Source organism: Erinaceus europaeus, chromosome 2 (assembly GCF_950295315.1).
Source record: "Erinaceus europaeus chromosome 2, mEriEur2.1, whole genome shotgun sequence".
NCBI lineage: Eukaryota > Metazoa > Chordata > Mammalia > Eulipotyphla > Erinaceidae > Erinaceus > Erinaceus europaeus.
The window spans coordinates 140,194,301-140,204,266 of record NC_080163.1 but is presented as its reverse complement, the minus strand read 5'-3'; the positions used below and the strand labels follow the sequence as shown (position 1 = coordinate 140,204,266).

The window sequence follows — 9,966 nt, the reverse complement described above, 5'->3', positions numbered from 1 at the left end:
GATTCTGCTCTGCTTTCTCTTAACTTGGGCATCTCTGAGCAGCGGGCCAGAATAGGGCCGATCCAAACTCCGTGGCTTCGGGCAGGAAGCGACCAAAGTCCGGCTTCTATGGAGAGGACCTAGCTCTGCGACCAAGGGTGGTCTAGGCGAGCTTGTACCAAGACACTTCAACGTTTTGTGACCTAGAGGGGCCCAGCAGTACTGTGACTCAGCATCCTCGCTGGCAAAACACGCGGCTTTGCAAGGCTGGTAGAAGAGTACACTGCACTCGGTAAATGTCACTACCTTCATGCTCCCCTAGGATTAGCCGAGCCCCACCCCCAAACTCCCGGGACTCGGGGACCATAGCGTAAATGACGCAAGAGCTTCCGGTGACTTCTCCACCCCCAGCTCTGTTTCCTAGGAAACGTGGACTCCACGTTCCACTCAGTCGCTGTCCCCTTGACGTCATGGTCCGGGCAAGAGGGCGGGGCGAGTGCTACAGCCAGGGGCGGGGCGGTGCGGTCCGGCTGGCCAAGCAGTGCACCTGCGCCTCGGCGGGCCGCCTGGGGCACTGTCCCTGGCCCGCCCGGCCCTGCCATGGCCAGGCCACAGAGGACTCCCGCGCGCAGTCCCGACAGCATCGTCGAGGTGAAGAGCAAAGTAAGGGTCCCTTTGCCCCCGCACTTCCAGTTTTCCTTTTATCCTTTTCCTAGCTCCTTGGTTCCCATCACCTTTTTCTCCTTTCCATCCTTGTCTCCTCCATCCATAATCCATCCTTCCAGTGCCGACCTCCAGAGTCCCTCTGTGATCTGAGTACTGGAGGGCCGGGGAGAAGAAGACCTTGGGCAGTGTCCCTTATACTGGGGCTGAGGTCTGAGCTCAAGGCTGCAGCTGTTGTGTCAGGACTATGTACCAACCTGGACCTGTGACAAGGAGTGGGCACAGTCCTGACCCCTCCCACCATCACCCCCTGCTCCTTGCTTTTAGTTTGATGCTGAGTTCCGCCGCTTTGCACTGCCTCGTGCTTCGGTGAGTAGTTTTCAAGAGTTCTCCCGGTTGCTGCGTGCAGTACACCAGATTCCTGGCCTGGAAGTGCTGCTTGGCTATACGGATGCTCACGGGGACCTACTGCCTCTCACCAACGACGACAGTTTGCACCGGGCCCTGGCCAGTGGGCCCCCACCACTACGCCTACTGGTGCAGAAGCGGGGTGAGGAGGATGGGGTACAGTGGGCAGCCTCTGTGGGGGAGGTCTATGTGGGCTATGTCCATGTCTCAGCTATCCAGACTTCACTTTCTGCAGTCCCTGCCCTTGGCCTGACCTCCAAGTAAAAAGAAATAGCTACAATGTCCCCTTTCCCAGGTTTGGGGCAGATGGAAAAGGGTCCAGGTGGGAGAACAGGGTCTCTGATCTCAGCAATCCCCTCTCCTGTAACAGAAGCTGATTCCAGTGGCCTGGCCTTTGCTTCCAGCTCTCTGCAGCGGCGTAAGAAAGGACTCTTACTTCGGCCAGTAATACCTCTGCGCACCCGGCCACCCCTGCTAATCAGCCTGCCCCAAGATTTTCGCCAGGTTTCTTCAGTCATAGACGTGGACGTACTGCCTGAGACCCACCGACGGGTGCGACTGCACAAACATGGTTCTGACCGCCCCTTGGGCTTCTACATACGAGATGGGATGAGTGTGCGTGTGGCTCCTCAGGGCCTGGAGCGGGTTCCAGGCATCTTTATCTCCCGCCTGGTACGAGGGGGCCTGGCTGAGAGTACAGGGCTGCTGGCGGTCAGTGATGAAATCCTTGAGGTGAATGGCATTGAGGTGGCTGGGAAGACTTTGGACCAAGTGACAGACATGATGGTTGCCAACAGCCACAATCTCATTGTCACTGTCAAGCCAGCCAACCAGCGCAATAACGTGATGCGCGGGGCATCTGGGCGTGTGACAGGGCCTCCCTCTGCTGGGTCTGGGCCTGTTGAGCCTGACAGTGATGATGACAGCAATGATCTGGTCATTGAGAACAGCCAGCTTCATTGTTCCAATGGGCTGTCTCAGAGGCCTTCATGCTGGGACCTGCGCCCGGGCCGCTTACCTCTTGGTGCCCGAAGCTCTCTGCCCTCCCTGGATGATCAGGAGCAGGCCAACTCTGACTGGGGGAACAGCATGAGAGGAGATGGTAGTGGTTTTAGCCTGTGACAGGCAAAGACACAGCCCCTTTACACTCCAGGCAGAAGGGACAAGGCAGGGAACTGGGATGTGGGGGGTTGCTCACAGGACCATCTCAGTCTAAGGAACATTAAAGATTTTCTACAAATACAGTCATGGTTCTTCTGTGTTCCAGCCCCAGACTCCTTCCTGATACTAAGGCCTTGCCTTCTGCCCTGGACATGAGGCAGAGTTACAAGGGTAGCTAGGGAGCCCTTCCTGTTGTCAAGCAGCAGGATGGCCACTGGGTATGACATTTATAGGGTAAGAAAAGCTCTTAGGAAACAAAGCCCAGTGTGTACAAAAGTTTAATTCTGACAAAGAGATTAAGAGACCTTGTGACTTTTCAGTAGCCATCAGTGGCTGGGAGGAATACTCTGGGGATATTTTTTACCCCCCCCCCTACCTTCAGACCCCTCTCTGATAGGGCCCGACCCTGACCCTGCTCTTCACAGCCATCAGGCAATTCACAGCACATTGTTTCTATGTCCATATCTAGAGGGGCTTAGGCATCCATCTTCACAAAAACTTTGGGGCGTGAAAAGATCTTGATAGCCTCCTCTACCTGCACCAGCTTCCGGTCCAGTTCAGCACGGTGGCTCTGGGCCCTCAGTGAGTCGGCACCTGCAGGCAGCAGCACCAGCTCACGCAGCAGCTGACTCTGGCCTATAAGGGATTTGAGAGCAGTGAGAGCTGGGTAGGGATGCACAGTCCCCAGTGCACTCCCCATGCAATCTTGCTCACCCTAGTACTCACTCTGGAGCAGTTTGCTCAGGGTCTCCAGCCGCTGGTTCTCTGGCATTTGAGTATGGCCAGGAGGCATGGCAGGGTCTGGCTGGCTATTCTGACGGGCCTCAGCCTCCTGCCGCCACAGATCCCTGCGTTCCAATAAGCTGCAGATGCATAGGTTCAGGGTTGACGGTCCCAGCCCAGGTGCTGGCTCCTACCCTTCAGAGGCACCCCTCACCCTGGATATCAGGCAGTGGGACCTACTAATGGGGCATGTGGCCCTTCTGTGTGATGTTGTAGTGCTCCTGGGCTTGTCTCTGTTGCTCCAGCACCTGTGCCAGGACTTGCAGTGAGCGGGAATGCCGCCGGGGAGCCCTCTTTGCAGTGCGGGCATTGTGGCTAATGAAGTCCACACAGAGGCCTGGGCCCTACAGGACATGGCAAGATGATGAGGTAAGGGTTGTCCCAGAACCCCTCAGGACATCTGACCCACTTCCCAGGCCCCTATGCAGTCTCTCACCTTAGCATTGGGACTTGGTTGGGTTAGTTGGGGACTGGAGACACGGGGTGGTGGGAGCCCAGAGCCACAACGGGAGTGTGCCCGCAGGAAGTGAGCAGGCTCTGTTCCAGAGGCAGGGCTGGGCTCCTGGAGGGCAGGGCATAGCAGAGCAATCAGTAAGGCTGGGGGTAGGATCTCAATCCACAAGACTGCCTCTATCCCTCTGCCCTCAGGATCTCCCTCTCTCTTTTTTTTTTTGCTTCCAGGACTATTGCTGGGGCTCAGTGCCTGCACTACAAATCCACTGATCCTGGAGGCCATATTTTTCCATTTTGTTGCCCTTGTTGCCTGTCTATTAGTGATTTAATACTGATTTATAAGATTGTAAGATAATAGGGACCTCTGGGTCCTTCTCTGTCCTCACACCTATAGGTTGCTTCCTCCTGAGGGGAAACTTCTCATCTGCCTTTGTCCACTGCGCCATCTCCTGGGCTTCCTCATTTGCTTTGAAATGTGTTTCACACCTTTAAGAAAACAGCAAACCACCCTCTCCTTATACCTCCAGCCTGCCTCCAGATACCTTTCTCTCTCTCTCTCTTTTTTTTTTTTTTTTTTGCTTCTTAGTCAAGTTTCTTGGCTCTGGCCCCACAAATATAATTCACAGCTGTCCTCTAAGATCTCAAATTCAAGATCACTTCCATGGACTCCTCATCCATCTGCTTTCTGGATACATTCCCACCTCCCCTTCAGAGACCCACATACATCTTCATATGACTCAATACATCTGCATATATGACTGCTGTCTTTTCTCTCAATCCTGCTCCTCCTGAGACCCATGGCTAAAAAAATATCGTCAGGGAGTCGGGCGGTAGCACAGCGGGTTAAGCGCATGTGGTGCAAAGCACAAGGACCGACGTAAGGATCTCAGTTGGAGCCCCGGCTCCCCACCTGCAGGGGAGTCGCTTCACAGGCAGTGAAGCAGGTCTGCAGGTGTCTTTCTCTCCCCGTGTTCCCCTCCTCTCTCTATTCCTCTGTCCTATCCAACAACAATGACATCAATAACAATAATTTAAACTACAACAATAAAAACAAGGGCAACAAAATGGATTGAATAAATAAACAAATATTTAAAAAATATATCATTGTCTACTCAAGACAGAATCCCACCACAACAGCCCCTCCTTTTCCCACTGAAATAACGGTTGAGACATGGTTTATATAATATAACACTTTATGGGATCTTGCTAACTTCTTAGTCTAACAGTGAATTGTACATTGCATCCCTACTTTCCCTTCTGGCCTTGGAATATCTATTGGTAAGGTTCCATCTATCTAAAATGTTTGCTTTCATTCTCCCCTTGGATAATTCCTTGTCTTTCAAGATCAGCCAGCCATCACCACTTCTGAGTAAGGCTCTGCCCCAGCCTGCAGAACAAATCGTCTCTTTTTCCTTTTATGTAAGTTGCTATGATTGTCCTCCCTCCTGACAACTCAGATCAGTACCTAAATGCCTGTTGACCAACAAGATGGACTGTACTTCTGGTTCCCTGAAGCAGGTACCTGAAGGTGGGCCTTTACTCGTGACTCCACTTTGTCGTACTTGGGTGAGCGCCACAGAGCCTTCAGGGGCCTGGGCTGGCCTTGCTCCCGGCTGCGCTCCTGCTCGCGAAAACGCCTCTGGATCTCCCTGATACGCCTCAGGTTCTCTTTCTCGTAGTCTTTAGGGTCCTTCCCTAGGAAAAAGATGCTGCCAGACTCTGTTCTATACATACATGCATTCCAACTCATACCAGTTCACACATAGGCTCAAACCCTGCCTGCTATGGAAACATCTCCTTTACTTTTTCATCTATTTATTTTGCCACCAAGGTTGTCACTGCAGCTTTTTGCCTGCATAGCTCTATTACTCCTGGTGACTGTCTATTTTTTTTTTTCTTTTTGACAGGGTAAGGGAGAATAGGGAAAAACAGAAAAAGGAGAGACCACAATACCACTCGACTGCTCATGAAGCTTCTCTGCATGTGTCCCTATGTGGCTGGAGCGCTGAGCCACAGTCCTTTTGTGTTAGTAATATGTGTACCACCCAACCCCCTCTCCATTTATTTGTTTTTGATGTTATGGCATCTGTACATACGTGCTTTTGCTGCTCCAAGACAACTTTTTTCATTCGTTCAGAAAGAGGAAGCAACTGAACCAGAAAGGGAGAATACTGGAGCTTCCCCAATGCCACGGTAGCAGTCCCTACATGCTGCTGGAGCTCAAACCTGGGCGGCAAGCATGGCAAGAGAGGCATCATACCTCATGAGCTGTTTCTCCAGTCCCTTTTCCATTTTTTAAAAATATTTATTTATTTGTTGGATAGAGACAGCCAGAAATCGAGAGGGAAGGGGGTGGTAGAGAGGGAGAGACAGAGAGACACCTGCAGCCCTGCTTCACCCCTCACAAAGCTTTCCCCATGCAGGTGGGGACCGGGGGCTTGAACCCTGGTCCTTGCACATTGCAACGTGTGCTCAACCAGGTGCACCACCACCCGACCCCCCTTTTCCATTTTTTAAAAAATTTATTCCTTTCTGTTGCCCTTGTTTTATTGTTATAGTTTTTTTTAATATTTATTTTATTTATTTATTCCCTTTTGTTGCCCTTGTTGTTTTATTGTTGTAGTTATTATTGTTGTTGTCGTTGTTTGTTATAGTTTTTTTTAAAAAAGATTTTTATTTATTTATGAGAAAGATAGAAGAATCAGACATCACTCTGGCACATGTGCTGCTGCCCAACTCCCTTATCTATTTTTTTAATATTTTATTTATTTATTTATTAATGAGAAAGATAGGGGGAGAGAGAAAGAACCAGACATCACTCTGGCACATGTGCTGCCGGGGATCGAACTTAGGACCTCATGCTTGAGAGTCCAAAGCTTTATCACTGCGCCACCTCCCGGACCACTTTTTAAAGATTTTTATTTATTCATGAATAAGACAGGTGGAGATGAGAGAAAGAACCTGACATCACTCTGATACATGCTCTGCTGGGGATTGAACTCAAGACCTCATGCTTCAAAGTCCAATGCTTTATCCACTGCACTACCTCCCAGACCACACTCCCTGTTGAATACTATATATAATACATACATATACTAGATACATATATATATATATATTATATATATATATACAGTCTTATTTTTTTGAGAGACACCAAGACCTTCTCTATCATCTGTATCATCTGTGCAATTCCCTTGGTGCTAGGCATCGAACCCAAGGCCTCATGACTGGTAAAGTATGGGGCTAAAAGCTGAGTCATCTCCCAGGACGTGAAAGCTACCTCTTTCTTCTTTTTTTTAAATATTTATTTTTCTTTTTGTTGCCCTTGTTTTATTGTTGTAGTTATTATTGTTGTTACTGATGTTGTCGTTGTTGGATAGGACAGAGAGAAGTGGAGAGAAGAGGGGAAGACAGAGGAGGGGGTGAGAAAGACGCTTGCAGACCTGCTTCACTGCTTGTGAAGAGACTCTCCTGCAGGTGGGGAGCCGGGGGCTCGAACAGGGATCCTTCCACTGGTCCTTGCGCTTTGCACCACCTGCGCTTAACCAGTTGTGCTACTGCCTGACTCCCAAGTTACCTCTTTCATTCCTCTTCTGAAAAGCAGTACTGCATTTTCTCCCTTTTATAGTTGGTGAAGGAAGCACAGCTGCTTTCTGATTTCAGCTTTCAACTTCAGATCTGCCTCACAGCCCCTTCTGCCCAGAACTTACTCTTGGGAGAGGCTCCTGGGCCTAGGCAGATCCCCCCGAGTTGGAGCAGCACGCCCCCCACGCCCTGTCTGCCGCGCTCCAGGATCTGTCGGGCTCCAGGACCGATTCGCGGGCCTCGGGGAGAGCCGGCATCCAGGTCCCGGTCCCAGGTCAGCAGGTTCAGTTTCCGCGCGTTCCCCTCAAGGCGTCCCTGGGCTGCGGGTCAGAGGGAGCAGAGTGCCAGGCTCAGGGTGGACTCAGAGCTCAAGGCTGCGCAGCCGCACCGCCCGCCTCCAACTCACCCGAGGCCGGGCGCCGGTAGTAGTCGGGGCAGAGCGTGGGGTCTGGGGGGATGGGCCCCGAGATGCGGGATGGTCCCTCGCACATGCCGTCCCGCCGCCCTGCAAAGGTGCACCGAGGTCGGCTGGGCTGCGCCTCTCCCGCCCGGACCCCCTTCCTTAGCACGAGGCCTACCTGGACAGGGACCCTGACCCGAACCGCACCCTCCATTCCCAGACTCCTCCCGCCTCCAGACTGCAGCCTGTGCTCGGTGCTCCTGTCACCTAACCCACTTCGATACCCCATTCGCCGCCAGTCCAGCAGCGCCGCCGCCAGGGCAGGGGGCTCACCGGAACACTTGCTCCTTGCCACTGCAACCCCACCCGGCTTGCTGTTGCTAGGCAACACTGGCTTCCGTCCCTGACGTCAGGGGCCAATGCCCCTTGGCGCAAGGCCTTCTGGGGCTTGTAGTTTCCTATACGGGAGGCATAGCGGTTGCCTGTTGCCCTTCCCACTCGGGCCTTGCCCCTTAGCCAATCTGGTAGACTCGCTCAGCGTCCACCACTCAGGCCCCTTGTGGTCCAGCCTTTCATATACCCCTTCAATCAACCGTCTGGGACGCAGTGACCCTACGAGGCAATGGCTTCAGCAGAAACAGAGAGGCTGCCAGGATCCCAGGAGGGGACGTCTGTGGGGTTGCCACAGCTTGCAGAGGCAACTGTTGGCCAAGCTCAGAGTTCTGAGGTGACCATGGGCTGTGTTGCCTTCAAGCACTTGGTCACAGGGCTCTAGGAGACCAGGCTGCATTATTCCGCCCCTTAACTACCAGAATGGGCTCCACACTGGCCTGTTGCCCTTTATTCACCTTTAGTGTTTAATGTCAGGTATCTTAAGACTGTCCCCTGTGCTCTTTGCCTGGCCATGGTAACCAGTTTACCCATGTCAACTCTAGTGTCCTGTGACGGGAGACTTGTGCTTGGTGCCAGCCCATGAAGCCTGCTGGCCCCAGAGTGAAGATAAGTGTCCTTCAGGATCAGTATCAGAGCCAGAGCTCCAGGATGGAAGACTCAAGTCAGAAGAGGAGAGTGTCAAGCCAGAGGTGGAGGCACCTGAGGAGAGAGGTTCCAGGCCTGCAGCCTCTGTTGTTAGGCCCAGTCATGGTCCAAAGAGGAAGCCAGCTAAGTGAGGGGACTTTTCAGAGATGCAGAGGTGGGATGGGTTAGGGGATGTTCCTTCTGGTAGGATTCCTAAACCCTGCCCTCCTGTAGGGTGCATCCTTATTCCCTGCCACTACCATCATTCCCCCCCCCTCTATCCCTAAGAATCTCTGGAATAAGGTACAAGAGATAGTATCTCAGGGCCTTGCAGAAGACTGAGCTTACATGAGCTCTTGGTCCTTGCCCAGACCTAGGCCTTAATGATGAGGAAAAGGATATGAATCTGGGCCCGGAGTGGTGGGCAGATGGGGGTATTCCTTAGGGTACAGGAGGCAGAGACTTGCTCCTCAGGCCTCCTACTTCTGGCTTGGCCCCCTCAGTCTCCCAGGGCCTATCCACCAAGCCCACTCTCGGGCTGAAGCAGACCTACCACTGAGGAAGGAGGAACCAGAAGGTAGCCAGAGTGAGCCATCACCATCCACCAAGCACAAAAAAGCCAAGAAGCGTAAGAATCTGGGCACCCCGGTACTCTCAGCTGTAACCAGCACAGTTTCCACACCACCAGACACCTTGGGGCTAGAGCGTGAGTGGCAGCCTTTGGCCTTCCCTATTCCCTGTCTGCTTGCCCCCAGATATGGCACAGTCTGCAGCTCTAGCCCCTGCCCTGCCCTGGATCCTTGCAGGAAAGGTCCAGCGCTTACGGCCTCTGTACCAGTACATCAACTACTTGAACCCTGAGCTGAACCAGACAGAAGAGGTAAATGGAGAAGCTGAGGCTGAAGTGGAACCTGAGTCAGAGGTGGCTCTGGCCCCTGAGGCAGGTGTGGAGCAACTGCAGGCTTTACTGCCTGTTGTAGGTGAGCTGGGCCCAGGCCTTGCTTTACCCTGTGCCAGTACAATTGTGTCCCCCACCCAAATTCTGGTTCCCCCAGGAGAGGAGTCTGGGGGGTTGCCCAACTTGGGGGTCAGTGGCTGCCTCAAGGCTGAGGTGGATAAGTCAACACAGGTAGACATCAACAAAATGCTGAGTGTCTGTGCTGCCCCACTTGTACCCCCACTCTCTCCTCAGTACAAGTGACTGTCCAGTCCTAGTGCTGGCTCCCCTCCTCCCAAACCTGAAGCAGAACAGCAGGCTGTGGACCTAAGCCCTCAGGTGGAGGAGGGAAATGGGTCCCCTCCCCTACTTGAGATTCTGAACTTGTTAAAAATAAAATGTTTTTCCTTTCCTCAGACTCTGTGACTCTTTAAATAAGGAATCTGCAGAGGGAGAGAGGCTGGGAAAGGGTGGAAGATTCCCTAGGACAGAGTTTGAAACTTGAGGGGCAGAGGTACATAGCACAATGGTTATGCAAAGAGACTCTCATGCCTGAGGCTCCAAAGTCCCAGGTTCA

General features: G+C 52.6%; 3 protein-coding genes across 5 annotated transcripts; 2 read left to right on the top strand and 1 right to left on the bottom strand.

Annotated features, from left to right (window-relative positions):
- Positions 1-299: 299 nt before the first annotated feature.
- PARD6A (par-6 family cell polarity regulator alpha) lies at positions 300-2,294 on the top strand. The gene is made up of 3 exons (XM_007517727.2): positions 300-642; positions 970-1,192; positions 1,421-2,294. The coding sequence occupies exons 1-3, from the start codon at positions 580-582 to the stop codon at positions 2,170-2,172; spliced, it is 1,038 nt and encodes a 345-aa protein (XP_007517789.1). The 5' UTR covers positions 300-579; the 3' UTR covers positions 2,173-2,294.
- A 177-nt stretch (positions 2,295-2,471) lies between these two features.
- On the bottom strand, positions 2,472-7,836 carry ENKD1 (enkurin domain containing 1). Of its 3 annotated transcripts, none has more exons than XM_007517726.3 (8): positions 7,769-7,836; positions 7,442-7,540; positions 7,161-7,355; positions 4,970-5,142; positions 3,431-3,556; positions 3,175-3,338; positions 2,938-3,074; positions 2,472-2,847 (listed from the first exon to the last, which is right to left on the bottom strand). In XM_007517726.3, exons 2-8 carry the CDS (start codon positions 7,524-7,526, stop codon positions 2,687-2,689), a joined length of 1,041 nt encoding a protein of 346 aa, XP_007517788.1. In that variant the 5' UTR covers positions 7,527-7,540; positions 7,769-7,836; the 3' UTR covers positions 2,472-2,686. The 3 variants fall into 3 exon arrangements, with proteins under 3 accessions (XP_007517788.1, XP_016041316.1, XP_060041285.1); XM_016185830.2 differs by having other exon boundaries at positions 7,720-7,825; XM_060185302.1 differs by lacking the exon at positions 7,769-7,836 and adding an exon at positions 7,614-7,632.
- A 79-nt stretch (positions 7,837-7,915) lies between these two features.
- Positions 7,916-9,800, top strand: C2H16orf86 (chromosome 2 C16orf86 homolog). The gene is made up of 4 exons (XM_060185303.1): positions 7,916-8,162; positions 8,371-8,600; positions 8,956-9,158; positions 9,259-9,800. The coding sequence occupies exons 1-4, from the start codon at positions 8,058-8,060 to the stop codon at positions 9,651-9,653; spliced, it is 933 nt and encodes a 310-aa protein (XP_060041286.1). The 5' UTR covers positions 7,916-8,057; the 3' UTR covers positions 9,654-9,800.
- Positions 9,801-9,966: the final 166 nt, after the last annotated feature.